At 39.5% G+C, this 17,155-nt stretch overlaps 1 protein-coding gene across 1 annotated transcript in view; it reads right to left on the reverse strand.

The window, feature by feature from the left end:
• Positions 1-17,155, reverse strand: part of prkdc (protein kinase, DNA-activated, catalytic subunit) — a 39,775-nt gene that overhangs the window by 13,398 nt on the left and 9,222 nt on the right. The window contains exons 22-59 of the mRNA XM_086151494.1: positions 16,938-17,044; positions 16,513-16,600; positions 16,228-16,391; positions 15,967-16,119; positions 15,664-15,771; positions 14,645-14,871; positions 14,288-14,382; positions 13,690-13,792; positions 13,343-13,476; positions 12,923-13,153; positions 12,532-12,758; positions 12,237-12,445; positions 10,836-10,968; positions 10,557-10,715; positions 10,168-10,371; positions 9,606-9,794; positions 9,421-9,525; positions 9,163-9,330; positions 8,496-8,623; positions 7,506-7,713; positions 7,178-7,356; positions 6,437-6,605; positions 6,256-6,321; positions 6,113-6,176; positions 5,817-5,965; positions 5,484-5,624; positions 4,758-4,877; positions 4,514-4,657; positions 4,100-4,251; positions 3,295-3,426; positions 3,069-3,180; positions 2,778-2,902; positions 2,511-2,660; positions 1,992-2,168; positions 1,670-1,768; positions 1,249-1,459; positions 902-1,076; positions 458-661 (exon numbers count right to left, since the gene is read on the reverse strand). Of these exons, the coding sequence (XP_086007620.1) occupies positions 458-661; positions 902-1,076; positions 1,249-1,459; positions 1,670-1,768; positions 1,992-2,168; positions 2,511-2,660; positions 2,778-2,902; positions 3,069-3,180; positions 3,295-3,426; positions 4,100-4,251; positions 4,514-4,657; positions 4,758-4,877; positions 5,484-5,624; positions 5,817-5,965; positions 6,113-6,176; positions 6,256-6,321; positions 6,437-6,605; positions 7,178-7,356; positions 7,506-7,713; positions 8,496-8,623; positions 9,163-9,330; positions 9,421-9,525; positions 9,606-9,794; positions 10,168-10,371; positions 10,557-10,715; positions 10,836-10,968; positions 12,237-12,445; positions 12,532-12,758; positions 12,923-13,153; positions 13,343-13,476; positions 13,690-13,792; positions 14,288-14,382; positions 14,645-14,871; positions 15,664-15,771; positions 15,967-16,119; positions 16,228-16,391; positions 16,513-16,600; positions 16,938-17,044 (5,709 nt within the window). The remainder of the gene's footprint in view (positions 1-457; positions 662-901; positions 1,077-1,248; positions 1,460-1,669; positions 1,769-1,991; positions 2,169-2,510; positions 2,661-2,777; positions 2,903-3,068; positions 3,181-3,294; positions 3,427-4,099; positions 4,252-4,513; positions 4,658-4,757; positions 4,878-5,483; positions 5,625-5,816; positions 5,966-6,112; positions 6,177-6,255; positions 6,322-6,436; positions 6,606-7,177; positions 7,357-7,505; positions 7,714-8,495; positions 8,624-9,162; positions 9,331-9,420; positions 9,526-9,605; positions 9,795-10,167; positions 10,372-10,556; positions 10,716-10,835; positions 10,969-12,236; positions 12,446-12,531; positions 12,759-12,922; positions 13,154-13,342; positions 13,477-13,689; positions 13,793-14,287; positions 14,383-14,644; positions 14,872-15,663; positions 15,772-15,966; positions 16,120-16,227; positions 16,392-16,512; positions 16,601-16,937; positions 17,045-17,155) is intronic.

Genomic DNA, 17,155 nt, shown 5'->3' on the forward strand with positions numbered 1-17,155 from the left:
TTACACTGATTGATTGTGATACTTGATCAAAAAGCAAGGCTCTATAATTTTGTTTTCCAGCTGACCTTCACCTGTGCTTTATTAATTACTGATCAAATACATTTGCTACATTTACTTTCTAACTAATTGTGAAATCTAATCTAATTGTGCAAATGAAACAACTCCTCTCAGATGATGAGTACTGGACATACTGTTTGGAATAATCCATAACCTAGCAATGCCAGCTTAATATTGATATCTTTAAGTGTTATCTCTTTTAGGGAGTTCTGGCAGGAAGATAGGAGGTTAAATATGCAAAGTGACATGGAACATGCTTCCTTACTATTTTCCTTGCCTTTAAAGTGACTAGAAAAACAGGTGAAATGATTTCAATGACGCACAGGAGTCCAAGTACCCGGTATATTTTAAACATTGATCCATTTGACTGGGAAAAAAAAAAGAAGTGAAGTTTCCTTACCATTGGTGCGACTGTCCAACTCATTTGCTGAGGCTTTGAGGCGCCTTTGGCCAAAATCTTCTCCAACTGGTCGCCTTGTTGACGTTCGCCGTTCCGCTTTCTTTTCGAACACCAGCAATGAGGACATAGACTCGGAGCCAAGTGAGTATTCAGCAAGTGTGTCCACACTGCTGCCGGTGACCCAGTTATATGATGTGCGTCGACCTGTGTGGAATGTATGACCAGATGTTAAATAAACCTCATAACCTGTTAACACCCGTCCCAATACCAATCACAGTGTCTTGGTGGTTAATATAGCCACTGTAACAATAGAAAATTTGGTATGATAATAATAATCAAACAGAAGAAAAGTCGTCAATATACAGAGCAGTCTTCCAACAGTGATGAAAACATTCTTGTACTTTGTTGGGTTTTTATCATTGGTACTATACATTTGTGGTGTACCTTCTGCTTGGGTTTGAGTGAACTCAAAAGCCTCCTGAGTGGCACGAAGCTTCCCCTTCAACATTGCTGACTGTGTTGCTGCCACGCTCTGGGGGTCTTGAGAGCTTTGGGTTTCAACAAACATCGGAGTTGACACTGTGCTCCTGAAGCGCCAGTTGGAATCAATCACATAGTCCTGCAGAGTGGAGAGAAATAATTGTCAACATGATGATTCACTGTGGTGACCCCTGAAGGGAACAGATGAAAAGAAAAGAAGAGGAGTTCACATAGCTGAATTCGCCAATTACAATTACAATTAAATCTTGACAAATAAAAACCGTGTGTGAATGAAAAAAAAAACTGCTGACCTGGAAGGTACACTCAGAGAGGGGGTACTCAAACATGTTTCGATTGAAGTCTGGACTCTGGCTGGTCATCTCCAGTAAGAGATTGGTAGCCAAGCTCAGGAAACACCTTTCTATGGAGATGCAGTACAGGGATCTAAGCACGGCCAACATTCGATCCAGGGTTGCAGCTGGAAGCCGTTTTTCCTGGCTCCAGAAGTTCCGTACGTAAAGCCTGAAAACACGAGAGACACAGACACCAAGAAATATATTCAACATTGAGAAACATTATGGGCTTGTTCAGGTTTAAATCAAAACAAATTTTCTGGATGTTTTAAGTAAGCCTTTTGTCTCTGATGAGAAGACACTCATTGGAAATGCATCTGTTGATATTGACAGCAATGAAGGAGAAAGGGGACACAGGGGAGAAACATTTGTCACTTACTGAAGGCCCTGGTTTTCTTCAGCCATGCCCTGAAGAAGCGTTTCTTGAGCTGCAATCAAAACCTCAAGCGAGGTTTTGTCTGTCTTGCTTTCTTCATCACTGGAATGAATGGCAGTGAACTGGTAAGGCCCAGACAGGAATAATAATAGTAACGGCATGCATGGCACGATTATGTATTGATGTAAAGTGAAGAAAAAGGTATAAACATGGCACATAATATCTATTTCAAGTTGTAAATTTAAATTGAACAAAAAACAAATTCAACAGTACATCCCATATGCGAATGTAAAAAAAAAAAAAAGGGAAAAAAGAAAACACACACCTGTAGTTGTCCACTATCCACATGAGGATGTCATACATCCTCTCTCTGCACAGTGGCGACGGGTAGCGCACAAAAGCTGTCACAGGCCCAAGGAGCTCCTGAAGCTGATCTGGAGTCAGGAGGGCAATGATCTTGTGAATGATGTCCAAACATACTCTCAGTCTTGCTTCATCTCTTCTGCACAGAAAATGAGCAGTGATGAAAACAGGTTTCGGGGCACAATTATGTGAGTTTGTTTTTCCTTTAGAGACCAAGTTACAAGACTGGTTCCTCATGCAACAAGGGATATTCACAAATTATTTTATTTGAGTCATCCAACATTTTAAATTATTCTCTATGTGAAGAGAAAAGACCTGAATTTTACAATAGAAACATTGATGATATTTGTTTGGATGTATTTTCTGCAACAAGAAATAATTAAACAGTATTTATGTTAAAAAAGGGTTTTCATCTTTTGGAGCCTCTTGGAGCCCGTAGTTCTTGATAAGTGTATTCAAACAGCTGATGTTCAGGATTTACCTGTGGCTCAATATCTGAATGAATCCTGTGGTCTTCAGGCGTAGAAAGATGTCGGGGATGACCTCAGCTCGGCTCAACACACACTCCAAACAGTGTGTCTTTAAGATGCCGTGCAACTTTGGCAAAAGGCAGAAGATGTGATTGGTAAACCTGAAGGATCATAAGTAAAATATTTGTTTTAGGCAGGTTTTGAAAATGTCTGCAATCTAAAGACTGGCCTCACAACTAAAATGGCGTCTAACAAATAAAGCTGAAATGTGAACCCACCGATCCATAAAGGGAGGAAAGTGCTTTGACACTCGGTTTAAACAAATAATGAATTTGTCATCCATATCTTTCTTCTTCAGATTCATTATCATATTCTCAGCTAGATTTTTCAGGCCATCGTCATGCTGAGTAACAAAAGAAAACACCAAAAATTACAATTGTGAGATTAATATTTTGACTTTGTGAAATCCCAAATTATTGATATATTTGTTCTCTTTACTGGGTGCTCTAAACTCTCATGGAGATGCCCTTGATATATCCAAAAATGGAAAAAAGACCAAAGTCTCATACATGATCCCTTTCAGCCATGTTCTTCAAGATCAGGCCAATAACCTCAGCAGCAGCCGAATACACTTCTTTATATCTCACAAAGGAAATGTTGTTGGTAAGTGACTGGAAGTATCTGAAAACACAACCAACATGATGAAAGATCCTTATTGATAAACACAGACATTGGTCTAAACAAGGTCTTTACGACCTGGCAGATCTATTATTTTTATTAGAAAATACATTTTACCTGTCATACTCAATTTCACATGTGGCATTATAAGCAGGGAGGTTGTTTGCCAGAATAATTCCAAGCAGCTGAAGTCCTACAGAGTTGTCTTTACTGTCTGGGTTAGTGCCACTGAACCGTTCATATATTAAACTGGGAAAAAAAACAAGGCAAATCAATAAAGCACATGAATTAAAACAATGACTGCTGTCGTCGCTGTGTCGGTCTGAGACTTTTAACAACGCTTTTAATACAATAGATCTAAAACTGCTTTTAATCACGTGGTCATACAGAAGTTCTGCATAGACTACTATTTTTTTTTTTACTCAGTAACAACACTAGAGTTAATGCTTTAAGTTTGTACTCAACCTGCTTTATGCTCAGATGTATAACTGAAGGATACCTCCACAAGGCCATCTGACTACATTTTCTTTCCTATATTGTTTTTTTATTACTAATGCAAAAAAAAATGAATTTATAAATTCACCTAGACATAATAGAAGCAAAGCAATCCATCACTGACGCAACTATGGAACTGTACATTATTTCTCAAACAGGAATTGCCTTGTGGTAACATGTAAAGTCAACATTCAACCCTTTAGGAAAACACGTTTCATACTCTAGATTTAGTAAAAGCGATAAGTGCATATCTGTTCATTACATTAGCTCTGTGATGACCCTGTTAGGAAATTGAGTGAAGGACAATAAAATATGCCAGAGTTGAGTTGACAAAAGCCTTACAGATAGCCTTACACATGTCTCCTGGGGGCTTTACGCTAAGTCATCTTTAGGAGCAGTGAACACCCGTGGATTTAGAAAGTACTACCTGTACGGAACGTGCAGACAGTCCTTCCAGCACTCTACCAGAGTGCGAAGGATCTCCAAGTTGTGGCGGAAAACTGCCTTTTTCGAATGAAAACTGTGCTTCATCAGGAACTCAAATAGCCGGTTGGCCAGCACTTCATTTCTTGTGTTACCCTAGGAGATGATATTGTTACTAATGCATATACACTAAAGCTATAGTTTTATTTTATATGAAAACAAGTAACAATGGTTTCATACATACATTACATATTTTCCTGATATTTTATAATCACTTTGGACAGTCATTATTATTATTATTATTATTATTATTATTATTATTATTATTATTTTTCCACGATATCCCAGAAATTTCACAATAAATTTGATATGCCTACAAACTGTTTGAATCATGTATATTCAAATGTATCGCGTCAACCTTGGGGCTGGCCACGCTTGTCCAAGAGAGCACTGTGACCACAATATCCACCACCATAAAATGAATTCCCTCGCCTCCATTCTGTCCAGAGACAACAAGCTGCAGGAGCGGCCCCAGCCAGTGTTTGGCATACGGACGGAAAACCTGAAATGACGCAAAAGCAAACATTCCAAAAATTTTCACCCAAACACATATAAATACAGAATCTCAGATTTACTATGCATTCGCGTTGTCGGAGGTTTACCTCCTCCGTGTTGATGATTAGCTTTGAGATGAACAGTCGAATATTCAGAGGGGTAACTGATTTTGACAGTTTGTCATGTAGAAATTTCATCCACTGAGGCAGTTCACTGGCAATCTTTCCCTAATTCAACAACAAAAAAAAATCCTTGTAAAGTCAGAGACATTTTATTATCACTTGTTATCATGGTGAAGGGTTTAAGGAGCAGCGTGCATTCAAGCACTTTCAGGGTAGCTTAACCAGATATTACCCAACTCTGAACCGTTGATCATTATATTTGTAATATAAATGATACATGTATTATAATATATGTAATGTAAATGTGTAATAATACTGATTAAGATTGTGTGGCTTGAACACATTTATTTAACTCTTGTTGATTTTAAACCCCCAAGACCAAAAAATGGGAAAAAAAAATGTCTGGAGTCATTTTAAATGATTATAGTAGATTATAATGTAGTTGAGGTTTTAGACATGTAGTTCATATAGATAAATTATGTCAACAGATTGGGGGGGCATTTTTAAAGTATAGTGAAATTTAGACACGCTCCCAAAGAGGGAAAAAAGCATGTCCAAAGTTCAAAACTTTGAACAAACTTTTAAATAAAGAGAAAAATGAGCACAATTAATGAAGTTATGAAGTTGAATGAAGTTATGTCACCTCACATGATATATGAAAGAATATCCCTTTAAAAAAGTTATATTTCATTCTTCCTTAGCGACACTGACCTGTTCAATTTTGGGGGTTATGTTGCTCCTTTGCATGTGTCCAATGAGAGCAGTCATGCTCGCCATACATTCATGCTGATTGAGCTCATCCATCTCTAAGTCCACCATTGCATCTGGGATGGGATTCATCTCCTCTGTTTGCTATATACCCAAAAAAAAAAAACTCACAAATTAAATCACAATGCCTCTATTTGAAAATTCTACATTACCTTTAAATTCCCAATTATAGAGATTTGTCTGCCCCCCAAAAATGTAAAATTCATTGTATGAAAGACACAGTTTAGAGAATCTATGGACACTCCAGAATGTGCATATAACAGTAACATGACTAACCCTTTTTACAAAGGTGAGACGCTGTCCTTCTAGATTTTGGGAGCTGAGAGAGAAGCTTTGAACTCCAGTGGAGAAATCAAACTGACTCATTTCCTCACTCAGACTGCTGTCCGCCATGTAGGACTGGGAGGACAAATACACTGGTGCCTCTGAGGGAACCAATAACAAGTGGATGTGAGTCACTTGAGTGCTACAGCCACCCATGGCATGGCATTAGAATGAAGAAAGAGAGCTAATTCAACTGAGTGATATAAGAGTAAAAATGTCAAGTGTTTAATCCCCATGTGAAGGAATACCTCCATTCTCCTCGTTTGCTTCTTTGCGAATCATAATGTATTTCTTTTTCCTCTCAAGTGGGACCTAAATTGATCAAAAAAAATAAAGCTTAAGTGAGAATTCCAACTAAACATACAGTATTTTCAAATAATCAAAAATATACCTCAATTTCAATTGGAAAGTGGTATGTCCTATTATCATCAATGATGTTTTCCAAAATGAACTGGCACTGCAAATACAAATAATATTTTGAATTTAAAAGCCATGAATGACACTGAATGGGAAAAAAGAAATATGATGATTTGTGAGTGAGCTGTTTATAGAACAAAAAACCCTCTGGGTACCTTCTCTGGTTTTTCATTAAAGAGGAAGCCATGGTAGAACTTGGGTTCATTGAAGCAGCGTACAATGGCAGCAATGGCACAGTTGTACGCTGCACAGTGGTATTGTCTTCTGACCTCAAGCAGCAGAGTCTCACCAGTCATATTCTCGGTGAAGGCATCAAAACATGACCTGCACAGAAAGGCATAATTACAGCAGTTATTGAATGGAGCACTTCAAACCTCTGGACCTGGAGTTTTCTGCTCTCATTTGAAAATGTCCATGAAAACATCGTTTCTCAAACAATTCTGTTTTCAAAGCAGGATGAAAAGGCTTTGTTACCCGATTAATTTTAACTTTGACAGCCATTTTACGAGCAGGAAATTCTAGTCATTCGAACGGTTTGAAGGCACAAATCTGCGGCTCATGATTTAATTTGTGTTCTCATTTACTTCACAGAGGCAATGGCAGGATTGTGATGTTACGGTGGGTAAACACAAGCAAATAAAAGCAATTGGTCAGACACCATATATACTAGATTATCTATTCACAACATAACAACATAGTATGATGTCACAATGTTAACAGTAAACATAGCATGGTCATAACATAGTAATGGTCTGTTAATAAATATCATTTATGTCCTGTCTATCTGCATGGAATTCATCAGAACATTTCTGAAAGGTTATTAACTAAAATAAATCATTCAGACCAGACAAAAAAATGCATCAGACTTTTTGGGCTTTATGAGTCAGAAAACCTACTTGATCAGAGTCTTGGATAACTCATTCCCCTCTGGTTTGTCTGAATGACAAAAGGCTCCATTGATGGGGGATTGGTTGGAATAAAGCTGTTCTTTGGGGAGCCGAGAATATAGGAGCTCCATCAGCTTGTAGCAGCCATTCTTCTTAAACAGCTGTATCTCAAACGCCGTTTGTATGGACTAAAAGAGAGAACGTTATAAGCAGGGAACCAAATTCCAGTGTGCTTTACAGTACTGGACAGACATTGCCATGACAGATACTTAACACATTGAAGACTACACCTAAACCAGAAAGGGGCAATAACCCCACAATTGCAATGTCTTACAACCTTGGTGAAACGGCTGAGAAGCACATCCATCATTTCTTTGACATTTGTCACGAAGAAGTCAATCAGGGCCTTTGCGCCGCAGTGAGTTGCAAGAGGCAACAGAACTCTGTCAACCATGGCCTGCAGCATGCAGCTGGTTGGCACATCATTCTGCTGAGTTTCTGCATAGACTGTGCACAGCAGCTGTAGCTGCCTCTCAGTACATGACCTAGTAAAGAGAAAATTGACAAACACATAACCTGGAAATGTATATATAGAGCATTTACATTCACTATATCAAGAGCACCTGTTTAACTGTTCATTAACAGAACTCTGAACTGAAGGAGCCTCTTAGATGAGGGGTGAAACGCCCTCAAGTAAAGAAATTCAAGTCCAGTTGCCACGACAAGAAGATTTAGACAAGAACTGTCCATTAACACAAATGCAAAATCAGCCAATTAGACTGGAATGGACTGAGTCGTGTAGAAATTCACATACAACCATACCTGGTGTTTACAGACTATGGTCAAAAACAAACAAAAAAAAAAACAAAAACAGTGAGCATCAGTTCTCTGGTTGTAAAATGTCAAGCGGTCATGGTAAATGATAGAAAGGCAGCAATAAATCAAACAACCACCTGTTAGAACCAATGTATGCAAAAGAACATCTCAATATGCACAATGTCGAACCATGGAGTAAATTGGCTGCAGGGGCAGCAGACAATCCTGGTTGCCACTCTCAGCTAACAGGAAACTGAGGCTACAACTAGAACGGGTTGTACTCCAAAAGTGAGCAAGGGCAGATTTGAAAATCATTGCCTGGTTTGATGAGTCTTGATTTCTACCTTGACATTCAGATGGTAGGGTCAGAATTTCGTATCAACAACTTTATATCTGTATCAAAAGTTCATATTTTGGGGCAGGTTTGCAGGTTTAGCACACACACAATGATGTGTTTTGATAATCAAATTGCTTTAAATGAAATACTGAATTAATTGAATGAATTACTGACCTTTGGGCAATTCTTTGGAAGCAGGTTTGGAATTGCTCTTCCATTATGTGCTTTCTATCGCGGCAAAGAATCCTTGCCATCACTTTGAGCAGAAGTGGGCTGTGAGAAAGCTCTAGGGCATCTAGCAACTAAGAAAATAAGAAAGAAAGAAAGACTTTTATTGTCATATTCAGTCATATTTAGAGTACAACATCAACAAAATTGTATCACTGCATTCAATCCATCATGGATGAATCATGAGCAGAAGGCAGCTACTGAGCAGTGCCAGGGGAGCAGCTAGTGGTTCAGTGTCTTTCTCAACACTTCGACAAGCTAGGAGGAGCCGGCATCAAACAGGAATGTTCATTTCCAAAGCAACCGCTCTAACCCCATGAGCCACACCACCGCTTCAGAGTGATAATATCATAGACAGATATTGTATTTTGACCTTGTGTGCAGAATTACAAGCCAAATACCTATTAAGTAACACTAGTTTTTCCCTAAAATTAGTGCAACTCTGAACATTTATAATCAATCATACTGGTTTAATGCATTAACAATTAGATATAGCATAAATGCAGTTATTGGAAAAGCATCTACACCACCGCCAGCGGTTTCATCACAAATGGCATTTGCCCCCCTCCCGCAGAACTGCACATTACATCTGTTTTGAACAGCTAACACTGACCTTCTGGATGCAGTCCATGTAGTTGTTGCGGTGAAGGGAGCCCTTTACAAACTCATCAGACTGCTGGGGGAAGTTGAAGACAATGAGTCTGTCTAGAGCATCCTGCAGCTTATCCATCGGCCCCTCTGGGAGTGTTGTGAAGAAGGGCAACATAGACAGGGCCTGACTCTGAACATGTGAGAAAAACACCCGAGGAACTTAGAAACCCCCACATAATACTTGTCGAAAAAACTGTAACAACAAGTAAGGACGGCGTACCTTGAGATTCAGAGGCAGGTTCATGTCAACAAGAAGCAAAGTAAATGTTGAAAACACAGGTTGAAACCCTTCATGGTTGATATTGGTGCAGACAGTGGAGTCAATCTGGAGGTGGACCATTGGTTCATAATTATAAGTATTTAATGACCAAGAAAAATGCAGCATTTGTATAAAATGAGTCATACCTGCAAGAGCTTTGACAACAACAGAAGGGTGGCAGTTTTACTCTCTGGGGTGGAAGAGGGTCCTTCCCACCATGAGTGGAGACTGACCCAACGTCTCAACACTTGCTCGACCAGGGCTTTTCCTTGCGTTTTCCTAACAGAGCGCTCTCTAAAGCTGTGATCCAGCATGCCATTTAGCAATATGCTCACCTGGCAGGAAAGTATAAGCAAATTTATTACTCAGAGTTCCCAATTGTGCTGTGTGACTAACATCACTATCATGTACAAGTACTAGTTTGGAGAAGTATCATCATCACAGTAAATTACTTGTCTTTACACTCCATGGTAGTCGGAGGCATTTAGGCGTCATTGACATGTTGAACAAAATCTGACAAGAAGCTGATATGACAATGTGTTTGTCATCCATCAGACTCTAATCAGATGCTGTACATTTTTCGTGAAACCCTTTCCAGCCCAGTTTTTAATTTTAAGATCTTGCGAGATGAGTTTATAAAATAACACATTCTAAAACATACAAATAGTTGGCAAAGAAAGCGAGCACTTACATGATAAAAATACCTACCATGCTGGGATTAACAGAGGAGTTTTTCATGAGATGCAACACAGTGATGTCCAGACTTCTTAGCAACTCAATGTTGATAGTTGACTGGAAGAGGGTGTAGAAGTACTCCCCGTGCGAGAAGCTTAGGAAGTTCTGGCTGTGACTTCCAGATATGGGCACAGAAAGCATGATCGTGTTTAACAACAAGTCCACCAGCTGTTCAGTCTGCAGAAAAACAACGCTAATCAACAGGAATCCGATGTCACTTGTTTTTTTAATACATGCACTTTACAGATAAACCTCAAAAAAATGGTCTCAAGATATTTACCTCCATCTCAAATTGTTTGATTTTGCTATATCCTCACAACTGAGCCATGATCAAACACAACCCTGCAAGAAGTAGCACTGACCTGTTGACTGAGAGAAAACGCAAGCTGAAGCAGTCCATCAGCCAGTATTTTGGTGTTTATGTCTAATGATGGGAGAGCGCTCCTCTCCCCACCAGGTGCTATGCCTTTATAAACTGTCATCAAGAGACGTGAGCCGAGTGACGTGCCATAGACCATATCCTGCATGAAAACAAAAACAAAACAGGCATTTGAAAAAAATGTAGCAAAATATACAGTATATTAGTATGTATAAAATGTACAGTATATAAAATTCTCCTGCATTTATTGTGCTAATTTCACCTGGCTCTGCAGAATGGAGCAGAGAAAGCCAGCTTTGTTAAGCTGCTTACAAGAATACAGAACCATTTCCAGTTGCGCGTGGCGGTCCAGAATGCCAGTATTGTAGAGGTCCACTGTGCACAGTTCTTCAACACTGGGAGACGAAAAAAAAAAAAAAATTCAAGATGGATCAAATAATAAATGGGTTTATTTAATGGCTTAAACAAATTCATCCCTGGACATTTTGGATATAAAAGGTCATTATTACATCAAGTCATGCTATTCAACATGTCCTGTTTTCTTTTTTGTTTTGTTTCTTTTGCTGTTGTTTATTTTTTCCATAATCAGCATGCTAATTTCTTGCTACCAGGCACGAAAACCTTTGAATGAGAAAAAACAACCAGGATGTAAAAACTCTGAGTGAGACAAAGAGCTGGTGATCCTCCAGGAGGATGAAAGACTGCAGTGATTAAGTCAAAACTGTGAGCAAAGCCAGCCCAGGTCAACAAGAATCTGGGAGCCATGTCACAGATATAATTGTATCTTGAGCCAAAATGTAGGAGGGTGCACCAAGCAAGGTGGAATTTCCTTATCCAGGTCACATATGCCTGCCTTCCGAGTACCCACAGCTTTAACTGGTAAAGCCTAGAGCAGGCCTGCCAGTTGCATATGTCAGAACCTTAATGTACATCCTCTAACGCTGACTCTAAGCCGATATAGGGTTGGCCATGAAAGGATCCTGAGAAAATTAGCTGGTGTCATAAAGTCAGAGGCTGGAATCTAGCAGGGGAAGCCCACTCACTGCACATCTGCAGATCCATAAGTGGCTAAGAGAATAAGCAGCAATATGAAGGAGCAGTCTTTGCTTATATGCAGAGGCAAACATAAAAAAGAAAGTTGACAGGGACCACTAGCTGCCAAGAGCCCATTACAGTTCAGATATCCCACTCTAGTCCAATACAACAAGGACAGTCCCTATGGTAGAAATGTAGACGGTTAATGACTTGGAGTCTGCACTCAAGATAAAAAAGGACAAGAACACAGCAGGAAGCTTTGTGCGTGCAAGCAGATGGAGGCTCTCAATTTTGCCAGTGTGAAAGTTGGCTGTAGAGGCAACAGCAAAAGTTCAACCAATTCAGCTCCTGAAGTCTCTTGGGAGTGTGGGGTCCAGAGCTGAAGATGGAACATTAAAACCTGGTAGAAGGGAACTTAAGGCTCAAACTTCCTAGAAAGGTCACAGACCAGCCAACCCTACTGGCAGCTAGATAGCACCATCAAACATTCAGTAGACAGAAATGTCAAGCAGGCGGTGCTGCTAATATGCGATCGGATCATCTAAGAGTCCATGTGAATATTCATACCAAATATTCAAATAAAAAAAATTAAAAAAAAACTACAGGTCTTCACTTTTTATTGACAAACCTTTTATGTGAGACTCTTCTGCTCAAGCTGGATTCAATATGAGTCCGGTAAGGTGAGTTCTGCAGGGCCTTTAGGAGAGGAAGGCATATTTCTGGAAGATTCTTCATCACCTCCACATCTGCCGTGTTGAAACCTACACATGATGGCTCGCACACCACAACTGCAGTCAGCTCAAAAAACATGGTGCAAAATACCTCTGTTTCAAAAACCTGCAGAAATAAGGAGAAAATTAATTGTTTACAAGAATTGTCATCACTGTGATTGTCACATCGAAGTAGTTTGAATTCAGCAACACCTTCCAAAACTCTTGGTCAGCTTTGACAAGGACGATTGTGACAAACTCTAGCAGGCGAACTATGACACTGCACTTGCTGTAGTTGTATTGGTCCACTTCTTTTGGGCTGAAGAGGGACGCCGACTCAACAAGAGGGAAACACATTTCTGCTTCGGCTAGTTGTTGAGTTGCTAATTCAGTCAAAAAGAAATGTATTGCCCTCAGAAATCTTGATTCATCTTTGGAGCCTTGGGAGAGAAGAGAACACATGACGTGCTGGTATTGCATATCTGTGGACACTAACCAACAATATTAAAAAAATGCTCATATCAACTTTGATTGAAAGAAGTGGCTGGATCCACAAAATAATACTTAGTTTTCAATGTCATCACAACACTTTGACTAGACTTACGAAGCATGTGATCTGGCTTGATTATGTGTAGGTCAATGAAGGTTTTGTAGCAGTCCAGCGGAGCCAGCAGCAGGTCCATCCACTGCAGAGTGGCTCTCACACTGAAAGGGCCAGTTAGGTCCCGGAGTGTGGGCTGAGAGAACAGACCCCATCCTTCAAACCGAGAGACCAGGAAGCCATTGCCATGATCCTTCAGCATGCCTTCCAACCACTGAGCTGGAGACATCTTTCCTAATTTATGAATAAATTCCATTTGGTCAGTTAAGCAGCAAGAAATAAGAACTTTCAAACTTCCAAATGTCTCTGAAACCTACTTGTAGCTAGCATTATTGTCCAAATAAAGGAGTCATAAGAATGGATTTAAGAGCGCATGACGAATATTATGTGGAACCTTTGATTAAACTTGTTTACAGGTCTAACCTGGGAGGAGTGGAATAAACTCATAAAAGAGCTCCATGCATTTATGGCGGCACTCTGTTTGTGGTCGACCGCATTGCTCCAGAAGCCACAAAACCACATCAGGAAGGCACACGTTGCTTTGGGGTGGGAAGCCCCTGGAAGAGAAAAAAACAGAATACAAAACCATATTTATCTTCAGACAGAAATGCTGCATTGTGATATCTCATCGTAAATGTTATTTGAATGCATTTATACTTGCGTATTGTGGTTAGAATGCTGCTTTAAAATGATAGAAACTACTTTAACATGACAAAAAAAAAGATGAAAAATTAAACTTCTGTTTATAACGTAGTTACAGGTGCACCAACCTTGGAACTCGTCTCTTCGGGTTGTGCTGGTTGAGAGTAGGAGCCTTGTATTTGATGATCCTTTTCAGGTGATCAATGGCAATGATACACTGCTGTGTTGTCCCTGACAGACAAAAGACAGAAAATTAGCCTTACATTTGGAGCTCAATTTGTCAATAAGTTGAATATGAGGTTTCCTTTTTGAAATAGTTTTTAGCCAAACACCAGGTATGTCTTGAAAAAGCAAAGGTGACCGATTCTGCATGTGAGAAGGGGCACATTTTCTGATATACATGTTGCAGAATGAATTGTCAATACCCATAAGAACATGAAAACTCATCCGAAAGTGATTAAAAAATGGTATCATACAGGACTGTACTATGGTCTTGGGTTTAAGTTCAAACTGAAAAGAGCCTCTGGGCCAAAGAAGCCCTTCCATCGTATGTAAATAAATCTAATCTGTTCACCCAGAGGGAAAACTAAATGAAAAGGACATAAACATTTTTAAAAATATCACCTCTGAAAAATGAGATAAGATAATTCTTCGAGGGTACCATCTGACTGTGAATGACTGAGATGGGGGCGTGGGGGTACATTTATACAACTGATGAAAAATTACCCATAGATTGTTCATCTGAGTGTGCAAGAGCCAGACTCTCAACAAAGATGATGAGGACTTCAAAGACAAATTGCACCACCAAATGATTCTCCTCCCTACAATGACAAATAAGAATAAGAATAAGAACAACTTTATTAATCCCGAAGGAAATTGTTGTGCCAGAGTTTCAAGTAAAACATAACAATAATAAATAATAGTAGGAAGGAGGGAGAATAAGAAATGCAAATAAAACTATAAAGTGTCAAAGTCAAGGCTATAATGGACAAATATATATATTTTAGTGAAATAAAATGTGTATACATATAGGATGAAACTGAAGACATTTTTAATAGATGAAAGTATGTGAATGTGCTGCACCTGAACTGCCTGTAGATACTATTGAAAGCTAAAGCAGCTCCTAGTCTCTTGAAACCATTAGGGTGGAGGGCCAAGCTGTAGATCCGCTTGAACAGGGACTTCATGTTGGTGGGGCTTGTCTCTTGCTGTTTTGGAGTGGTTTGTTTAATTGACCATTTGACAAACTCTTCAATGCAGCGGCCACAGAAGTCTCGGAGAGTGCCATCCAAGGGGTCAACAATGCCGTCCTGAGGAGACACAAATAAAGGTCGCAGAATAACTACCTGCACTAAAAAAAACAAATACCAGAGGACTAAAATGGACAATTAACAGGTGCAATTAGAATCAACAGAAGCAGGATTTTTAGTGGCCTGTTGAGGAAAAGGTCACTAACCTTCCCTATCTGACAGAGCAGATCATGATCCAAATCATGTTCACAAACACAAATTGGACAGCCAGCAAAAGAAGGCTAACTGAAAAAACGAATTGAATCCAGTGTTGTTTCTGAAAGCCGTCAGGGAGCAATAGCGCCCACCACAGACTAAATAAATAAATTGCAAAAAGGGGCTCACCAGCTATATTTCAACTCAAATTTTTCTGTCACAGCTCTGATCATATTTTCCCTAGTAGGCTGATTAAAAACACATACACTGTACATGCTATGGCAAATAATATTAAAACATTGATGCTCCTAAACCAGATGTATATCAACCTACATTCTAAAAACAGTGATTAATGTTATGTTGCTTATGTTGAAACAAGAAGATAACTCTTAATGGCAGGGTTGTAGTTCTAACATTATATCAATTTCCTTATCACTGTTCTACCATTGTGAAGTTGCCCACTGGGTTGGTCGGGGTGTGAAAAAGGAATGTCTGCCAGGTTGCCTCAGTTAAAATGTCAATACAATGTATGGTGTGGTAGCTTGATCAGATTGAATGCACTCAAAAGGATGGTTTACTGCACATACATGGAAAAGAAACTACCGGCACTTGAATTTGACATGGAAGCACAAAAGACTACCCGATGCAACCGCTTACCAAAATGGCCTCGAGAACAGCTACTGTATCCCGGCTCTCAAACTTCTTGTTGTTTGTGAACCAGTGGATCAGCTGCATAACCAGTGGTTCAAAGAGCTGTCTGGTTACCTAGGAGAGCACATTTGTTAATACACATTGGTGCTGACACCTTAAAATTTTCTGCTTCTTCACCAGATTGTTGTCAGCTAGTCTGTATGCATAATCCTGCTAAAACTTTATAAAATGTTGCTTTCTGCAGATGTCAATCATTTCCCTCTCTTGGCTTAAAGCTGTCAAAAGATGCTCTTGGTCAAGTGTGCGTACTTGATCAACATCACAGGCCAGACGTAGCAGGACAGGAAACAGCCTCTTGTGCAGCTTGTACATGGGTGGTAAACTGTTATCACCTTCTACCATCTGAGCGCTCTTTCCAATCATGTAGACCACCAGGCTGTGGAGTAGCTCACAGGCTACAACCTGGATGAAATATGAGACAGGACTGATGACCACTCTTGGGAACAAAGCTAATGGTGACTGTGATTCAGAAAGTACAGCAGATCGAAAAGACTGTCCTAGATGACGTACTTTAGTTGGTCTGTCACTTGTTGAAAGAGCAAGCTCACTGATCCGAGGAAGAAACGGGTCGAGGTAAATGACTGGCTTCATGTCGGTGAATGGCACTGCAAAGCTGAGCCTTTTCTCAGGATCCCAGGTTACAAAATTCTTCATCATCTCCTCGGATGAGACCACTTTGTAACAAAGCACATGCTTAAGTGGCTGACATAACTTGACATTTAGAGGTATTGTTAAAATCAAAAACACATCAAACACATCATTTTCAAATTGAAATGGGATGTATAGAGTCCTTACCCGTTACAAGGTTTTTGTTCAGCTTCCCTCCCAAGTGACCAAGCAACTTCACCACTCTGAGCCTTACCATGACCAGGGGACCATCTTCCTATAGTAAGATAAAGGAAAAAACATGAGGAATTTAGCTCAAAATGTTTATCATTGCTGTTGTTTTTCCCATTTTAGAAACTTCATAAATTGTAGTTTTTAGATTTCTGGGTTAAACTCCAATTATCATTGTTTGGTCCTTCAAGGATCATCTACTTATTGGGTCGAATATAGTGTCTTGCAATTATATTTGTAAAAATTTCTTGCAATAAAAATGGGTGTCCGTTCAAGCAGTGCATATAAGATAATACATGTATGCATCTAAAATAAAAGGATAAATAAAACCGGAGGTATTCTATTGCGCTCAAATGCTTTTTCCAAATTCTTAAATCTGTTACCATTGCAAGATGGCTGGATTGCTTTAACAGCCTCGTCACCACTCTGCTGAACCCTCGATCACTTCTTGAAGACAAAGAAGATGTCACTTCCCAGCTGTTATCATTGTCTGAAATAACAGAACATCACAATTACATTTTGGTTGATTCAAATTTGACCTCCATCCACCCAAAAGCTGAGAAAAAAAAGAAATCAGCGTGGTCACCACCACCCATGGAGT

The sequence above is a fragment of the Fistularia commersonii genome, chromosome 8 (assembly GCF_037954325.1).
Source record: "Fistularia commersonii isolate RoL2024-O1a breed Wild chromosome 8, RoL_Fcom_v1.0, whole genome shotgun sequence".
NCBI lineage: Eukaryota > Metazoa > Chordata > Actinopteri > Syngnathiformes > Fistulariidae > Fistularia > Fistularia commersonii.